At 40.0% G+C, this 18,431-nt stretch overlaps 4 protein-coding genes across 5 annotated transcripts in view; 1 reads left to right on the top strand and 3 right to left on the bottom strand.

The window, feature by feature from the left end:
• Positions 1–25: 25 nt before the first annotated feature.
• maf1b (MAF1 homolog, negative regulator of RNA polymerase III b) lies at positions 26–4,544 on the bottom strand. The gene is made up of 8 exons (XM_017406669.2): positions 3,980–4,544; positions 3,577–3,665; positions 1,876–2,007; positions 1,623–1,785; positions 1,417–1,538; positions 1,215–1,334; positions 1,039–1,131; positions 26–955 (listed from the first exon to the last, which is right to left on the bottom strand). Exons 2-8 carry the CDS (start codon positions 3,657–3,659, stop codon positions 931–933), a joined length of 738 nt encoding a protein of 245 aa, XP_017262158.1. The 5' UTR covers positions 3,660–3,665; positions 3,980–4,544; the 3' UTR covers positions 26–930.
• Positions 4,545–4,991: 447 nt separating this feature from the next.
• On the bottom strand, positions 4,992–8,130 carry zfand1 (zinc finger, AN1-type domain 1). Of its 2 annotated transcripts, none has more exons than XM_017406450.3 (8): positions 7,978–8,129; positions 7,539–7,581; positions 7,180–7,219; positions 6,923–7,050; positions 6,666–6,757; positions 6,385–6,503; positions 6,116–6,271; positions 4,992–5,253 (listed from the first exon to the last, which is right to left on the bottom strand). In XM_017406450.3, the coding sequence occupies exons 1-8, from the start codon at positions 8,030–8,032 to the stop codon at positions 5,077–5,079; spliced, it is 810 nt and encodes a 269-aa protein (XP_017261939.1). In that variant the 5' UTR covers positions 8,033–8,129; the 3' UTR covers positions 4,992–5,076. The 2 variants fall into 2 exon arrangements, with proteins under 2 accessions (XP_017261939.1, XP_037829007.1); XM_037973079.1 differs by having other exon boundaries at positions 5,053–5,284; positions 7,978–8,130.
• A 227-nt stretch (positions 8,131–8,357) lies between these two features.
• Positions 8,358–12,999, top strand: chmp4c (charged multivesicular body protein 4C). The gene is made up of 5 exons (XM_017406398.3): positions 8,358–8,753; positions 10,018–10,195; positions 10,401–10,509; positions 10,647–10,773; positions 12,477–12,999. Exons 1-5 carry the CDS (start codon positions 8,528–8,530, stop codon positions 12,536–12,538), a joined length of 702 nt encoding a protein of 233 aa, XP_017261887.1. The 5' UTR covers positions 8,358–8,527; the 3' UTR covers positions 12,539–12,999.
• A 1,169-nt stretch (positions 13,000–14,168) lies between these two features.
• LOC108230492 (gastrula zinc finger protein XlCGF8.2DB-like) overlaps positions 14,169–18,431 on the bottom strand; it is a 12,441-nt gene continuing 8,178 nt past the window's right edge. The window contains exons 2-3 of the mRNA XM_017406782.3: positions 17,675–17,825; positions 14,169–17,592 (exon numbers count right to left, since the gene is read on the bottom strand). Of these exons, the coding sequence (XP_017262271.1) occupies positions 16,247–17,263 (1,017 nt within the window). The 5' untranslated portion in view covers positions 17,264–17,592; positions 17,675–17,825 and the 3' untranslated portion in view covers positions 14,169–16,246. The remainder of the gene's footprint in view (positions 17,593–17,674; positions 17,826–18,431) is intronic.

Consider the following 18,431-nt stretch of genomic DNA (forward strand, 5'->3'; position numbering starts at 1 on the left):
AAAGACTAGATTCAGGTCACTCAGATACAAACATCAATTTATTACAGTCTGCAACATCAAGTGGATTAAAGCACAGGAGCTAATAACATAACTCTTTCCACATTTTAATGAACATATGCTTTGCCCTTTCTAAAGAGTTTTCTAATATTTTTAATCAGTACTATACATTCACTTTCTATTAAGCCTTTGAAACAAAGCAATGATCAAATTAGCAAACAGTGGTGGACAGAGAAATGAAAGAAAATAAGCTTTAAAACAACAAGCAGTCAAAGTGTCTGACTGCATGTCTGATTAAAATCTGAAATGTTTTTTAAGCTACAAACCAGATACTTAGAATTGTTTATTTCCCCCCTCCCACTCAGCCAAACCTTCCTGTCCAACAGGTGCATTTGCAGAAAATAGCTATCATACAATACGATTCAGTAATGAAAGCTTATTTCAGGGTGTCCAACGTGTCACAGAAAAAGGAACATTGAAGAAATGAAAAGCCATCTGCTGTCCAGTCAGTCTTTTCAGGCTCTCCATCCCGGTTTGGATCAAATAAACTTCTCATTCTTGCTGGTGTTATCCTGACTTCTCTCTTTGACACCAAACTTGCGGCAGTCTCTTTCACAATTCCTCTGCCATAAATCCATCACTTTCGTATCAAATTGTCTTTGAGAAAACACGTGGAAAAGACAATATGTTCCTCAAGGGTTTGAAAATCACATTGTGCGGCTGCTGGGCACCTTTTTTTTTAATTATTAATTTTTTTTTAATAAAACGTCCACCTCCTTGTGGCACGCAGTTCACCGAGAGGGAGCAAACATGCAGTAGTTTAGAAAGTGAAAATGGCTTTGGATGAGGCAGCAAAATCCCACAGAAAAAAAGAAAAAGGACAAAAAGAACGACATGAGTTTCCAGATGTTTCGAAGGAGGCGTAGCCAGGATTTACACACACAAGGCTCTGGGGCACCTGAGAGAGGGGGAAGAAAATTAAAAGGAGACAAATATTTTAGGAGAAAACAAGAAAACCTGGCAGATGACGAGCTGCCTCACCCTTCCTCTGTGAAGCCGTCCATCTCCTCCTCGTCCTCCAGCTCCATGTTCAGCTCGTCGTCAAGACAACCGCGGCCGTAGCCACTCAGGACGCTGCGCACGTAAAACGTGTCAAACTATTAGGTCTAATACAACTCATATATATATATATATATAGTGTTGTAAATGCTGCTGACCTGACAGAGCGACATGTGAAGAACACAATCCTCTTCAGTTTTTTGTTGTAAAAGAAGTAGTTGAAGGACCAGAGGCTGCCCTCCTCACCGAAAGGGTCTGAGTCCAGATCCGGATTGTAGCTGAGAAGGAACAAATAACTTCACGTAGCTTCATTTAACACAACAGTGACTTTAAAGCGAAACAAATGACCCAGTCACCCACCTGTATATGTCACAGCCCTGCAGGTTGATCTCCTGGTCAATGGCGTTCCACAGCTCAGGCCGCAGAGAGTTAAACTCCTCCCCCACAGCCGAGAACAAGCTGCTGTTCACTGCATTGGCCACCTGGAGAGAAATGGCATCAAATCATTGCTCATCCGTCTCAAACTGGTCCGCCACACTGCTCTGCCGGGCAGCACGAACACTAACCCAGTTGAGGCTGGGCTCTCTGCTGAACTCGTGGGCCCGAGCGGCGCTGAAGTCGTAATCCGGCCTGAAGGACTCGTTAAGCGTGGTGATCAGGTAGAACAGTGTCTTCCTGCAGACTTTATCGCTCAGAGGGTTCTCCCCGTCCTCGCTGCTCTTCCCCAGTCTGCACACAAGACAGGAGCACATACTTCAGGAGACCCACACGACACACCCACCCGCCTAAACCTCTGCTCAACTGGACCGCTGTACTCACTGTGAGGGGCTGGTGGTGCCGGTGGACTGAGGGGGCGAGAGGGCCTCCAGGACATGTGGCTCCCCCTCCTGGCAGAACTGCTTGAACATGTGTTTATCGTCCCCTGCCATCTTACAGGAGTAGCTCTCGATCCTGCGAAGCAAAAAGCATTCAAAATAATTATGGAAGAAAATGTTAGATGACTCGCTTAATATCTCATTTTATTGTTTACACCATGAAACCTAGTAAAACTTTATGACAACAAATAAATGCATTCATTTTGATAAAAGTGGATCATTGCACATATACAGCCCACGTTCTTACGCATCTCTCCACCGGAAGTCATATCTGCACTGACACAAGTCGGGTGGCTGCTAAAGTTCTCCTGCGTTCGTGTATCTGGGTCAGACGCCACTGATACGGATATCCGAGCGCAGCAGACTGGTGTGCAGTTGTTTATTTTGAACCCTCACACACATACACACACAGAGGCTACACAAGACGGTGCAGCTTAGGACAGACCGACCGGAGCGATCCCCCTCCCCAGATTCTGACAGGCTAATTATAGACATCAGAGGACAACGGAGTGGAAATAGCAGCACTGATATTTAAAACTCAACACAGCTGAGCTGCCCGCCGAGCACCGCTGGTAACCAGAAGACCGCAAGGACACAGAAGCTGCGATCAAGACTACACTCGTGCATCTTTAATGACAGATGTCTTACATATTTATTAAGGAAAAATCTATTTGTTTACAAACGTACTGCACACAACAAATGACCTTGAATTATTATCATGTACTTTTTTTGGAATATGGTGCAACATGTACATCCAACAACAACAACTGCGATGACGGATGGATTGCCTCACTAATCTACTAAGCAGCACTCATGTAATGTGCGTGTTTCAACATTCGTGCCCATAACACTCTCGACAACCGCCTCCAAAATAACCACGGGGTCTTGTGAGAAGACACCGTGAACTGCGTCACTGCGGGTCACAACCAACACGGCTCGGTTTCGCCACCCACACATCAAACTGCATAACTGCACAGACTTTACGTAACCACTCTCCCAGTGTGTTCTTATCTGCAGATTCAGCTGTTGGGGGGTGGTTTACATAACCCGAAGCAGACTGGTACAGTTTATGTTTGCAGAGCAAAAAAAGTCCTGTCTATGAACTTTAAACACATGCTCTGAAAGTAGGCCTTCGGAGCGATAAACTGCTATCATTGTGTTCCTTATTGCCCTACTGACCTAGTAAAGAGGGGGATCAGCCATCTCTGCACCACTTTACACCTCCTATAAACTCCAACACCGCTCCATGACGCCACACAAGCCAAACATTGTCCTTATAAATGCAATAAACGCTTGTTGCGACTGGTTAGTCAGGACTGTTTACTTGTTCCGCCTGCAGCGCAGTGTTGCGTTGTCTGTGTGAAAATACTGCTGAATTTAGAGCAAAATGTCTGACCGAGGAAACGACACCTTGACCTTGATTTGCACCACTGACAAGGTAGTAACTAAAAACGCCTCTAGAAATGGCCTGCGTCAGTGTTAGTGTCAGGGTCCGGTGAGGGTTAGATTCCTTCGAACAGCAAGTGCAACAGCTGGATTAACATGTGGCGTTCAGGTGCCACAGATCTTGAAACGCCATGAGATAAAAGAGGAAAGAAAGCTGACTTTTAGTGCACTCAGCAGGAAACGGAGTCCGTTTCCTTACCTGCCGAGGATGCGAGACTCTCCTGTTTCAACACACAGTCTGGAGCTGAGGGCTTCAAAGCTGGAGTTTTCCAACAGTTTCATAGCTGTCTGTGGGGGGGAAACAAAGCAAAACATAACTAAAAACCCTTGATTTAAAGGCACAATTCTATATTAATCACCTTGCATGCATGAGTTACGTTTTAACCGAGTGAAACAAAAGAATATGTGCAACTAAAGCTTGTTAAATATTAGAAAATAAACGTGAAAAAGGTGTTGCAGCAGCGCCCCGTGAGGACACATCTCCGACCAAAACAGTTTCCTCAGACAGAAACAACCGCCCCTCCCCCACCCGCACCAACAAACTGTCTTCCTGGTTCGCGAACATCGACTTTTATTTATTTATTTATTTGTTATTCACTTACCTTGGAATTATCTTCAGCAGAGGCAGACTACGACGGGTTCGGGCTCCCAGCGCTCGTCTCGTTTCGTTTTACGGACTCGGCCCGTTCGGCGGAGCGGTTACAGAGGATTAACGATCCGCGCTTTGTTGTTGACCAGCTAACGCTAGCCGCCTCAACTAGCTGGTTATTACACCGTTATCTTCGCGTCACAGCGGAACTAGTAGTGCGAACTTGAGATTAAGTATCTTACACAAACACTCGGTCGAGGATGGGTTATTCTGAGGCCTTTTAAGTTTATACAGAAACTGCTCCTCCCGATTAAATGCGACGAGATTACATCCAAAGACTGTTGGCGTCCGTCGGAGTCTATCTGCAGCGGCATCCCTTTCGACCTAATTTTACAAACAATCTATGTTAGAAAGGATCAAGCCGCTCCTTCCTGGCGACTCAATCGGAAAAGCAGCAAAGAGCTACCAAACCTAATAAAAAATATATCTCAATTGAGTTCTGGCTCTGCTGTTTTTGTCTCTAGCCTAAATAACGGATGTAATCGCATCAAAACAACAGATCCCAATGTAGTAGGTGACCCAGCCCCTTTTCGTTTTATATACACTGCGCTTACGGCCCTGCCCATTTTTCCTTCATGTCCTCTTGTAATTGGCTGCTGGAGCCTATCACTATGGGCAACATCAACTGTGATTGGTTCAAATTGTTTCGCAACTATATTGTGCTATGTGACCACAAATATTTAGCTAACAAAAAACAAAGTCAACGATATTAACTGGTAAATAGAGGGTTCCCTGCAAAGACTAGTAGTCTATAAATGGTTTGATCATTACAAATAACTGTAATAAATAGCATAATTAATTTTATTTTGAGCCTATATTGAGCTGACAGTTGTCAGATAAAACAGCAGAAATGTATTTTATTGTATAAATTTAGCACACCTAATTGAAGAGCTGCAATTTCCCATGTAGACATTTTCATGCATCTTGCTTTTAAAGATCACAAAAAACAGATCAAGCTGTGCAAATGAAATCCATCCACTCAACAGAATATTTTATTGACATAAATATAAACTACACACACCCCATCCATACACCAATATTGTTGATTGGTCACATCTGAGTAATATATTTAGAAACATCCTCAAGTCCTGGGCTCTCATTGTCCAGGTACTCCAGGATCACGTTACCCCCATTATGTAGGGGTGTTTCTGCGTGAGCCAGAAGCGAGAGCAGGGTGTCATCCATCCGGAGAGCCTCGCCTGTCTGAGGATGACAGAGCCGCAGTTTCTGCAAATGGAGACAAGGCAGAATCACCAGTCTGATGATGTTTAATCTAATGTTTTGTTAAAGAAAATTACAGATATGACACAAAACAATTTGAAATAACTATATATACTGGCTTTGTGAACCCTACCTCAAGAAATACATTTTTTAAATTAGTAGAGATTTTTTAAATTATTTTTCAGCATATAGGAATTTTTAAAATTACAAACTAAAACATTATATAAATAGTAAAAATGTTAAACAAATAGTACTTTCCAGCATAGCCTCTTATTTTGCCATACTTTAAGTTAAATTATCTACTTGACGGAGTTTTATAATCGTTTCAGCTGATCGCTCTCTCATTTGGGTCATGCTTCTAACCAGGCAAACATTATTTTACTTGCTCTTTCAGATAGAGACATTTGCAGCAATTTGTTCTAAAAAAATACAAGGCCTCAAAACTAAAGAACTTCGTATTTTCTCTTCTGATCTAAAATAAGAGAACTATATTATATGTCTCTTAGTAAGTTTTTCAAAACTAAAATGTGACTTTTTTTCTACTTTTAATTAAATACATACTAAACATAATTTGCTGCTGAAGCTTCAGTTAAGCCTAAATTATTTACAAACACCAACAAACAAAACTATTGGTAAGTCATCTCCGTGTTAATTCAGATCTCACTAGCAGCTATCCTGAAAAATGAGTCTGAAAAGTGTAAAAACATCTATGTATGCTCAAACAATTTATATAGATAAGCTCACAGATATGTAGAAAGCTCATCAAAAATATGACAGATTACTTATGAAGGTTGTCCATAAAGAAAGGAAACCAGTTACTGTAAATAATGTGTTACAACATTTTTAGTGTTTTTTATTTTCTCTTTACCTTTGCTGTCAGTACATTATTGTTGTTTTTGAGGCTGGCTACAGAGGCGGCATAATCCACCACTTTCCCCACACTCCAGTTAGAAGAAAAGAACATGGGCTGGCTGCACTCTTTGGCTTCTTTCGGGAGAAACACGTGAAAATAGGTTCTCTCTGTCTGAGAAGCATAAAACAATAAAATGGTAGGCACTCGATTAGTGATGTAACATGACAAGAAGCTGCAAAGACAGTGAAATTCAGGACTAAAAACAGACAGAGCTGGAGCTTTACCTGTGGAAGTCCCTTGTCTCCCGCAGCATGCAGCTTCAGTTTCATCAGCGCTACCTTCGCTGCTGTGGCTGCGTTCTTTGCACCTTTGCGTCCTTTGCTTTTGGATCCATCCTTTGACTCTAAATGGACAAAGGAGAGTCATAAAAATATAATCCAAATAAATGCTAGTTAAACCAAGTGTGCTTTATTGATGAGAAATGAGAACATTTGGGATAACACTGAACACATCGGCATAAGTAAAGGATGGCAAAACAAACACAGCTTGTACTGGTTTAACTCACCAACAATCTTTTGCACCAGCTCCTTGGTGGCAGACATTCGAGGCTTTTGGACCTCCAACTTCTCACACTTGTGATCATCTTGATGACGATGGCTACAAGGAATAATAAAAAAAATATATGTATCACAGTTAACGGTTCATCCGTTCCCGCATTGAAATATAAAAACCCTTCCCTCTTAACCTTTGTCTGAAGTCTAAATGATAACAGCAGAAGACAAAACAAGTTTTTCATCATAAAACAATAAATGATAAACGTACGCCAAACAGAAATGTTTTTCGCACTGTGGACATAAAACTGGCAGCAGTTCTTTTCCCTTGCAGTCCTCAAATGAGCATGGATAGCTCGAGCTAGCACCAGAGGTCTGGGACTCTCTTTTAACTGGCTCCTGAAACAAATAAACAAAAACAAGATCATAAACAACAAACACAGCCACACTAAAGACACAGTTTGGGGAAATCTAACAGGAGCAGACATAATCCTGAAGAAAAACACACCACATATGACAGCAACTTACCGTTGCACATGAATGACCCTCTCTGCTTCTGTGTTCAAGACTGTTAGAGACAGAATGAAATATAAACAACAATAACAAAGATGAAAAGTAAACAAAACTATAATTACTAATTGTACCTATTTTACTGTACTATTTTAGTTTTTCTTTCACAATTTTTAAGTATTTAACTAAGTATTCAGAGTTTACCTCTTTTTCCTTTTTGGAACAAATGTGCTGCTAACATAAACAAACTATGTCAAATATGTTTGTTTATAAACAGTAAAAAGTGACAGATGGGCAGAACTATCAGTTCAAAAGCACATATATTTGACTTCATTTAAGATAAATACATCATCTTCAAAATCTGAGACTTTACTTACCAATAAACACCACTGCAGGAGTCACACACAAATGGAAGAAAATCTAAAACAGGAGTGTAGGTTAAAAAAAGGATAAACTGTTAGCACAAGGGTCAACAAAGTTTCAGACTAAATGTTTTAATAAAATCCACAAAGCTCCAGACGAGTCAAATAAAACTGGAGGTTGATTCAACTGGCTTGTAATTTTAAGAATGACTTGGGGAAAAAAAGCAAGACTACAAGGCTAAGTCTAAATTAGCTCTGAATTATCTCCTCATATAAGTGTATTTTTACAAGATTCAGTGACAACGAATAGCCTACCTGCTAATGTACTGTGCTAAAGAAGCTAACAGGCTACATGCTACAAAGACACCAGGAGTGCTTCACTTGCAGAAAACCAACGTAACAGGAGCACACGTAAAGGTTTTTTTGTAATACTTCGGATAAAACCACAACGGACCTTTCAGATTACAGGAATCAACCTGACAATGTTTCCCGATGTCTAACTCAGCCATCAGCTAGCTTGTTATGAGCTAAATCTATCTTCTTTTCTGTTTAATAGCTGTTGGCGAAAACTGTCCCTGAACAGTAGCGACACCAAGCGGTGGGTTTGGGAGTATGCATCCGAGTAATAAAATATAATAAAATAAAATAAAATAAAATTTATTATTGTAGGTCCATCCAGGTTTCCATCTAATGATCTTAAGTACTGTTGCTCCCAGTGACATATATTCTAGTAATGTCATTGGTTGTTTCAGTAAACCTGAGAACAGCGAGGTATGGTTGGAACCTGACGCCTTACGTCATGACGTCACAAGGTGTGCCGAAAGGTGCGTTCACTGCCTGGTTAGAACCGAAAACACAAAGTCGCAAAGTCGCCGAGCAGGAAAATCCGCAACTCATCCGCCTGTGAATTAGGACAGCTCGTCTCGGACTCGGTCGAGTTCGTGTGCTTTATTTTACTTTTTTTTTTAAATTAATATTCACGGTTTGCTGTGAAAGCAGCTAAAATGAGCAAGATCTCGAAGCTTTTTAAGGGCAGCTCATCCAGTAGCTCGAGTTCCTCCAGCTCCTCAAAGTCCAGACACCGGTCGAAGGGAGGACCTTCTGCCCAGGAGGCCATCCACAGACTCCGGGAGACGGAGGAAATGTTGACCAAGAAGCAGGAATACCTGGAGAAGAGGATAGAACAAGAACTGGCAATAGCTAAGAAGAATGGCACGAAAAACAAGAGAGGTAGGTTTTAATTAGGTATTTAACACCTTCGGAAATTTGTACCCAGTACAGCTTGAAAGTCGACTTATCAGGTAAATGTCAAATAAAAGTCACAACGAATATATTAACCCCCCTCTGTAATCGTTTTGAGTTGTTTTCACTTGACTTTACATGTTACTGTGAATCACCTGCCATGTAAACAACATGGCAGGTGCACAATTCACATGCACCATTTATAGCCCGACTGACAAGGCGGCTGTATTTGGGTTGCAGGAGTCTGCACTCCAGTTCATGCTGTGTATCAGCCTAATGCCCCGCTCAGATCCAGCCATAGACATATTGATATTACACATTACACAGTGTTTGGATGCAGCAGCTAAACTTCGGTGATTTTAAGGTGACGCCTCCTCCCGCCATTAAGCACTTTGCTCTCCATTTAAGAAGAGTCTCCTCCCCTCCCAGCCTGTCCTCACTTCTGCCCGGGTCATCGCCCGGCTTACTCAAAAGGAGTACACCCGCAGAAAGTTGCCCTAACTTTCCAAGTTTATTAACTTTACTTAAGTAAGTCGATATAGAAAGAGTCAACCTTACATTTTTGTATGATCTAGACCAAGGCAATTAAACAGCTTATTTCAATCTTACAATAATAATAATTTTTTCTTTTAAACAAATAAATAACTTGAAATCTGAATATCAAATCTCCTGCACTTCATTACCAAAACAATCTAATAAAATGTTTACAGAAATCTTCTTTTTAACTTCAGTAAGGTTCGTTTGTTTTGACTTGTGAATTTGACAATAGTGCACCTTTTAAACTAAATGCAGAATCTTTCATTTGTTGTTCTTGAATTTGTTGAAATATTCTTCTTGAGTTGAACAAAAGGAACAGTGGCGAACTTGAAGGTAGCCATGTCTTCCTGGCTTGTTGTGAGTCCAGCAGGTGGAGGTAAATGGGATAAAACATTAGACTCATGTAAACCCTGACCTGTACGGTTTCCTGGAAATCTTCATCATGTTTGAACGTGTAAAAGATACATGAATAAACTGATGTGATTTAAAAAAAGAAACATTTCACAAAGCCTGACAGTTTTCCCCTCCCTGTGCAGCGTGAGGTGTTTTCATAGCTGCATTACTCTCTGAATCACCTCAGACTAAAAATAAACATCGCCATGTGAAGGGAAGAACTGCGTTTCTGTTCTCTGTACACACCCAGCACGTTACAAACAGGTGATTGAAAGAAATCTTTAAGAGCTGAACTGATTCCTCCATCCTCTCCACTTGAAAGCTGCCCTGCAGGCCCTGAAGAGGAAGAAGCGCTTGGAGCAGCAACTGACTCAGATTGACGGCACGCTCTCCACCATCGAGTTTCAGAGAGAAGCTCTGGAGAACTCTCACACCAACACCGAGGTCCTGAAGAACATGGGCTTTGCCGCCAAGGCCATGAAGAAGGTCCACGACAACATGTAAGAGCCTGAATCTGACAGATACAGTTTCTGGGATGACGTACCAATGTGATTAATAAAGAACAGAAACAAAAATTAGTCAACGCAGATTACCTGACAAAGACCTTGTGTTTTTGTTGACAAGGTATTTGTATTTTATTTATTTTTTTGTTACAACGTGATTTTGGTATGTTTATTCATTCCCATTTTCATTTCTCAATCTTAGGGACGTTGACAGGATAGATGATATGATGCAGGACATCACAGACCAACAAGGGGTGGCTCAGGAGATCAGCGAAGCCATCTCCAGGCCTTTCGGCGATAATTTTGATGAGGTTAGCAGGCTTATTTTTCTGCTATTTTTATGTAGTTAGTTTTCTTGTGGCCCATCAGCCACTTCTTTTGAGTCTTTTTTTTTTTTCCTAATCTGTGTTTTTTTTATTTATTTATTTTTTCTAATATTATTTTAAAGGACGAGTTGCTTGCAGAGCTGGAGGAACTGGAGCAGCAGGAGATGGAGGACAACATGAAGAGCATGGGAGGACTGCCCAGCGTCCCCAGCTCCAAGCTGCCTTCAGCCCGCCCCAGTCAGCGCGCAAGTGAGTTCAAAACACAGCACTGTCATGAAACTTGACCTTCAGTCTTTCCTGCAGAAGTTATCTGCAATATTAGATTCACGCACACTCCAAATAAGCCAGTAGGGGGTGCTTATGTTTTCAAATTCCTATATGGGTGAAAGACGTTGAAGGCTGGAGGAACGAACAGTTTCATGCTGCTTGATACAAGTACTGCTCGTGTATGGATGGTGACTGAAGCACATAGGTTATGATCACACACTCTTGCAAGTAAAAAAAATAAGGATTTTCATCACATGGAACATGTTTGGATTTGTAGCATTCGAGGGAACGCACCTCAGTGGCTTTAAGTGTAAACCTTGCTGCTACAAAGAATACAGTAGCATATATTTCATCAAAAAAATAAAAAAGTAATGTGGTGACAGCAGCAGCCAAAGAGAGGTGCTGCATGACAGAAAATTGCTGCCCATAACAAACCAATAAAGGAAACTGTATTTGGGCTGTAAAATCGAGAAAGTGGGTCTAGAAATTCTCTTACTTTATTATTTTTGTTTATTTTAGTGTGACTTAGTCAATTTTATCCTGCCTTTGCTGACTTAATGTTTTTTTAAACCTTCTGACACCTTTAGTTGGCCTTCTGGTACTATTAGTTTATTTTAGCTTAGTATAGCTTTTATCATTTCTGATCTGTTCAGCTGAGATTTTTAAATCCTAGTTTAGTTTATGTTAGCTTATTATATCTTTCTATCTTAGTATCTGCCTTATATCTTCCTCATTTATCTTTAGTGTGACTTAATATGACTTATTTTAGATTAGCTTAGCTTTTTATATTATTGCTCTGTATTTTTTGTTTTCATGCTGTAAAGTTGGGATAATTCTTTACAAATCCTAACTGTTGCATGTGTATGTCCTTCTAAGCAGAAAAGAAGACCAAATAATTGTTAAATTGTCTTTGTGGTGATTTGATTGTGAAGATGCTTTGGGCCATCAGAATATTTTTATGCAAATTATATCTCCCCAAACTTTGTTCTGATGTGAGCACACATCTGCAGTGTGTAATATTGGATGTGTGTGGCTGCAGAACATTAATCTAATGAAAAGCGATATGGTTCCAGCAAAAGCGTTATCTATGATCCAATCAGGGTGGGAAAATCTTTTCCCTACACCCGGCAACGTTATTCTGCCTCAGTATCAGTCAGATTGTTTAATAATGGGCAACTTGTGTCAGACAGCTTGCTTCAGGTAGGATGGGACTGGTAGAAACTCAAGGTTTTTATAGAAAACCTGCCAGCATATAGGATAAGTTCAGAGTCTGTTACTATGGTGATAAACTGAGTTTCACTCAACTCTCTTTCTGTAACAGAAAACTCAGAGTTCACTCCAACCTCAGGGTTAACTTACTTTCTTAAAGAATTTAAATGGTTGTATAAGTTCTGAAGACCACAATAAAATGGGAACATTCAACAAACTGAGCTACATGGTGTTACAGCAACACTGACCAAAGAAACTGGGTTTATTGGGACATTTCTACTCCACCATCACCTTCTAATCACAAGATTATCTCAGTAACAGAGTAGACAACTCATGCTCTGTACAAACTCGCATCAAAATGAACGAGTTATTAGTTTGAGGTAGCTTATTAATAGTGACTATGCTTGTGCTCTAAATAATAGAAGTGACAAGCAAAGTAGCCTTAAGACTGATTGTTCACTTTTTATTTTTTACAGCAACCAGAAGAAGGGCTGAAGAGGATGACGACATGCATATGCTGGCATCGTGGGCAACATAAGTCCATTAGGAAGACACTGTACACAGAGACCATGTCAATGAAGACATCACTGATATCCCTTCCCATCTTTTTTTAACTTTATACATTCTTGCCGAAGGTTTTTAGGGAACATGAAGAGCTTTATATATTTTTTGGTTTGAATCTTTTTAACTAAAAGTGAAGGAATCAAGAGACTAAACTAAAACTTAGGTTTTCAGTACCTGTGTCCTCTTTCTTTGTTTTTACAGTGATCTTAACTACCTTAACAGTCCCATTATGTTTATACTGTCAGGACACAAATTGGATAGAACTTCACTTTCAAAGAAATTCACTCCTCTATGTTTAATAAATGCAATATTTCCAAAGTCAGAGAGTAATTGTGTTTAATCATTGCAAATTTAATATTGATCAAAATATTAGTGATTCATTGTTTTTGTTTGTTTTCCCATTAAACATTAAAACTAACCAGAGGTGCACTCATACGTAATTACTTTGTCTATTTTGTTATGGCGACATTATTTTTACAGTTTTTTTTTAATTCTTTATTTTTTTAGGTATTGAGAAGATTACAGGAACACGATTTCAGACTGTGATCAAATGCAAAATTCCTTCTCTTTACATTTCCATTTTCATAAACAAAATAAAAAGATAGAAAAGGGGGGTATTTTGAAGGAAAAAAAAGTTACTTTTCTGTATATAACAACAAGTAAATTATATAAAAAAATAGACAGTCTGAAGAATGAACTCTCTCTTTTTTAATTCTCAACAATCTAGTTTTCTTGCATATTGTGTTTTGTTGATTTAGGATACCCATTTGGACCACAAGATAACAAACTTGTTCAATTGAAAACAAATTAAATATGTTAATCTTTCCATCTGACAAATTTCATTAACACATTCTATCCATTCTTTGAAAGTGGGGGGTTCAGGGAGGAGCCAGTGTCTGGTGACAGTTTTTTTACAGGCCGTAATCAATAGCGAATTTAATAGGTATTCTTATATTCAAGATATTTTCAATATTTTTGTGTATTTCTATCCAGTTTTGTATTTTAATCTTACAGTCCCAGAATATATGCTAGTGGTTGGGTTCTGTGTTTCCACATTGCCTCCAGCAATTAGGCTCCCCCCTGGAATAAGAAGTGTTCTGTTTCAAGGAACATATTTTTATTGTAATTTCATGTTGTGTTATGTGTTACATAGATGATGTTTGTATTATTCTCTTCTCTTTGTTTTGTGGGAAGTTTCTTTTTCATACCTGCCTTAGGACAACAAATGAAAATTAGCTGTTGTGGTAACTCCAGGATGTTTATATTGATGCTTACTGCTGACATGTTGTTCAGTCTGTGAGTTTTGGTGGATGATCCTCTCTTGGCAGGTTTGCTGTGCTCATTTTCTAACGGAGCTCTGTGGGATGTTTAAGGTTTGGGCTGTTTCTTATACTCCCACCATGATCTGTACTTCTCCCTAACATTATCTCTGACATGTGTGGAAAGTATGCTTGCAAAGTGGAAGGTGGTAAAATGTTTCAAGCTGAAATCAAAACTATAAACTCAATTAATTACAGCCTAAAGTTCTGTGGTCAGATGAGACTAAAACTGAACTTTTTTGCCACCAGACTATCATGGAAAAAAACAATTTCCAGACAGTTAGATGAAATCACTCAAACAGGTTTATTTACGTATGGTGCATGACATACAGAGAGCCTTAAAGCCAAATTACAATTAACATCAAAGTCCCAGCTCAGAATGGGAAGCTCTGAATCAAACCTCTACCTCCAGAGACCACACAGGAGCTTATATCTAAGATACTGGAATGTTGGAAGGCGAGGAGGAGCGAGGGGGAAACAAGGTCAGTCTGATTCCCATGAACAGAAACAGGGTCATTTGGTGAAAACTCATAGGCCGTGGAATTCAGACATAACACAGTCAGATGTTATCATATAAAAACCTTGCCACCACAAGAGTCACCATGTCGAACACAAACATCAGTACAGTGAAGCATACAGAGAAGCTTTTAAAAGAAACCTGAATCTTCCAGAGACTTGAAACGAGGATGGAGGTTCAACTCTCAGCAGGACAATGACCCTAAACACACAGTTGAAGCAACAGTCCAGTGGTTTAAGGAGATCGAGGAAAGACTCTGGAATAAATCTTTTTGAACAAGTGTTTTTCCCTTCAAACTTCATTGAAAGAACAATAGCAGAATTTACATAAAGAAATAATGAACACAAAAAAATAAAACAAAAAGCTGCATTGAAACAAGGTGAGAAAACACAACAATGAGGGTCAAGCATGTATGAAAAACTAAGAATAAAAAAAAAAAGATGTGAAAAACTTCAGCTTTGGCAAATACAGTCATATCAACGTAAGTGTAGAAACATACTTGTATTATCTTTCTGGCAATTTTAATGTTCACTCTGCTGAGGGAAAACAAAAACTTCAAAACATTCAAAACCCAGACAAGAGAAGGCTCACTTTTCCTGCATTTGGAACAATAAATGTGATATTTACACATAAGCAGAACATTGTTTATCATATCAGAATATAATGTACTTAAATGATTCATAAAGAATAAAACATCCAAGTTTTAGGACAGCCAGAGCCACCTCTTCTTCAAAGCCCATCTCTGTGCAGCTTATAGTGTTCCCACTGACAGATACTCCCATCTCTGCTGAAAAGTTGCCCATCTTCATCAGAATTATCTTTGGTCTCTTGGTTGAATCTGAGTGTTGGTGGATGACCCTCTCTCAGATGGTTTGAGGCGGTGGCATAATTATTTCATTTTCTAATATTTGATTAAATGCAGCTCTGTGGGATGTTCAGTGTTTGGGACATATTCTTTATTTTTATAATCCAACCCTGATGAGTACTTCCCCCATAACTTTGTCTCTGACATGAGGAAAGTTCTTTGGTCTCCAAGCTGTCACTTGCTTGGTGGTAGCCCTTACTACTTAGAGGTATTGAACTGGTAGCAAAGGCTTTGAATGAAGCTACTATCATGTTCTGGCAAAGCTTCATCTAAACAGGGGTAGCTCCTTATTTGTGGGTTAAATGTTGTAATTATTGATCTGTCCTGTTTCAATTCCACAAAAACTCTTACATATGTCTGTAGGAATTGTCTTTATATTCACAGCTAAATTGTCTTCCCACATGAGTGGTTTCTCATGTGTGTCTTTAAACTAGAAATTTGGCTAAACCTTTGTCCACAATGATCACAAGGAAATGGTTTGTCTCCTGTATGGATTCTCATGTGTATGTTCAAATGTGCCATTCTGCTAAGCCTTCGTCCACAAACTTCACAAGGAAATGGTTTGTCTCCTGTGTGGACTCCCATGTGTCTGTTTAAATGTGCCTTTGAACCAAATCTTTGTCCACAAACTTCACAAGGAAATGGTTTGTCTCCTGTATGGATTCTCATGTGTTTGTTTAAACTTCCCTTTTCCCTAAACTTGTGTCCACAAACTTCACAAGGAAATGGTTTGTCTCCTGTGTGGATTCTCATGTGTTTGTTTAAACTTCCCTTTTCCCTAAACTTGTGTCCACAAAGAGCACAAGGAAATGGTTTGTCTTCTGTGTGGATTCTTATGTGTTTGTTTAAACTTCCCTTTTCGCTAAACTTGTGTCCACAAAGAGCACAAGGAAATGGTTTGTCTCCTGTGTGGATTCTCATGTGTGTGTTTAAATACTCCCTTCTGCTAAACCTTTGTCCACAAACTTCACAAGGAAATGGTTAATCTCCTGTGTGGATTCTCATGTGTGTGTTTAAATTTGACATTTGTCTAAACATTTGTCCACAAACTTCACAAGGAAATGGTTTGTCTCCTGTGTGGATTCTCAAGTGTGTGTTTAAATGTCCCTTTTCGCTAAACATTCGTCCACAAACTTCACAAGGAAATGGTTTGTCTCCTGTGTGGACTCTCATGTGTGTGTTTAAATTTCCCTTTTTGCTAAACATTCGTCCACAAACTTCACAAGGAAATGGTTTGTCTCCTGTGTGGATTTTCATGTGTGTGTTTAAATTTCCCTTTTTGCTAAACATTCGTCCACAAACTTCACAAGGAAATGGTTTGTCTCCTGTGTGGACTCTCATGTGTGTGTTTAAAGTTGACTGTTCGCTAAACATTCGTCCACAAACATCACAAGGAAATGGTTTGTCTCCTGTGTGAATTCTCATGTGTGTGTTTAAAGTTGACATTCGGCTAAACTTGTGTCCACAAAGATCACAAGGAAATGGCTTCTCTCCTGTGTGGAGTCTCATGTGTGTGTTTAAAGTTGACATTCGGCTAAACTTGTGTCCACAAAGATCACAAGGAAATGGCTTCTCCCCTGTGTGGACTCTCATGTGTGTGTTTAAACTTCCCTTTTCGCTAAACATTCGTCCACAAACTTCACAAGGAAATGGTTTGTCTCCTGTGTGGACTGTCATGTGTCTGTTTAAACTTTCCTTTCGGCTAAACCTGTTTCCACAAAGAGCACAAGGAAATGGTTTGTCTCCTGTGTGGACTCTCATGTGTCTGTTTAAACTTTCCTTTCGGCTAAACCTGTTTCCACAAAGAACACAAGGAAATGGTTTGTCTCCTGTGTGGATTCTCATGTTTGTCTTTGGAATTGTTGATCTGGTAAATCTTTTGCCGCAGTCTTCTTCACAACTAGACGATTTTTGTTTTTTCTGGACCTCTCTGCACAAGCCTACATTTTTCTTCTCTTTAGCACATTTCTTTTTTACAAAAAAGCTTGAAGATCTCATTAAATGACTTGTCTTTTCAAAGCAGTTGAGCAATTTGTTGACTGTATCTACACCCAACTAAGGAGCCCTGTTTTCCTTCCAGTCTTTGTCACTGTCTTCAGTTTTCGGCACAGATTCTGAAAGATGTTCAAGCTGAGAGTCAGGATACCATCATCAACCTTACCGACCTCCGTCTCTGGAGAGCTGGAATCATCTTTATGAGTGTTTCAGTCTAATATTCTGGTAGTTTCTGCTCTTCAACAGTCCTCTCCACCAGTTGCTGTTGTCACTTGGACAGCTGAGCTGCTGGTTGAAGGATCTTTGTCGTCTTCTATTTGTTGCTGATGAAGCTGTGAAAACAAGAGGTTTCTCTTCATCATCCTCACTCTTCAAAGAAAATGCAGTGAATAAAAAGGTGAAGGCATGAGATACCTTCTTCCTATTGAGCTGCTTTCCGTCCAGTCTGGTCCAGAGTTTCTCATTTATATCGAGGGTTCTGGTTCTTGATGGTCCACACCAGGCCTCCGTTTTCCAGCAGCTTCTGTTTGAATTATCACCATCTGTTTAGGGTTTGCAGGGAACACTACAACACATGGACAACATGGACAATGTTAGCATTATTATGTAGGATCCAGATTTGAAGGAGCTGAATTTTTAAGGGAAATCAGGAGATGTGCACTTTGATCACCAGGTTTACTCAACTCCAACTGACTGCCAGTACAAAAGTTAACTCCAACAGTAAAACGGAAGTTACTCTGTAACTATGGTTCTGTGAATTCCTGGATGACTGCCAGTGGCAGTAAACAAAGTGGATACGTCTCCTCGCGCTCCGCGCAGGTCGAGAATTAATGTAAACAAAGTCACGCACGTGAGACGTAGCTCACCTGGGCGTGCGTCTATAAATAGCACGTGTGAGGCTACGTTCGGCCTCTTCGGATCTTCTCGCGGGGAAGAAGTTCTGAGTGACCAGTGTGACTGGCAGTCATCCAGGAATTCACAGAACCATAGTTACAGAGTAACTTCCGTTCTGTTTCATTCCTTCCTGACTGCCAGTGGCAGTAAACAAAGTGGATGACTTATGCCAGCGATGTCACGAGGAACGCAGTACTCACTCCCCTCTCAGGAGGTAGATGAAGCCAGAGGCAGGATTGCCGAAGCCAGTGCAGATTCGGGTGCTACGTTGAGGCGG

The sequence above is a fragment of the Kryptolebias marmoratus genome, linkage group LG21 (genome assembly GCF_001649575.2).
Source record: "Kryptolebias marmoratus isolate JLee-2015 linkage group LG21, ASM164957v2, whole genome shotgun sequence".
In the NCBI taxonomy this organism is placed as follows: Eukaryota; Metazoa; Chordata; class Actinopteri; order Cyprinodontiformes; family Rivulidae; genus Kryptolebias; species Kryptolebias marmoratus.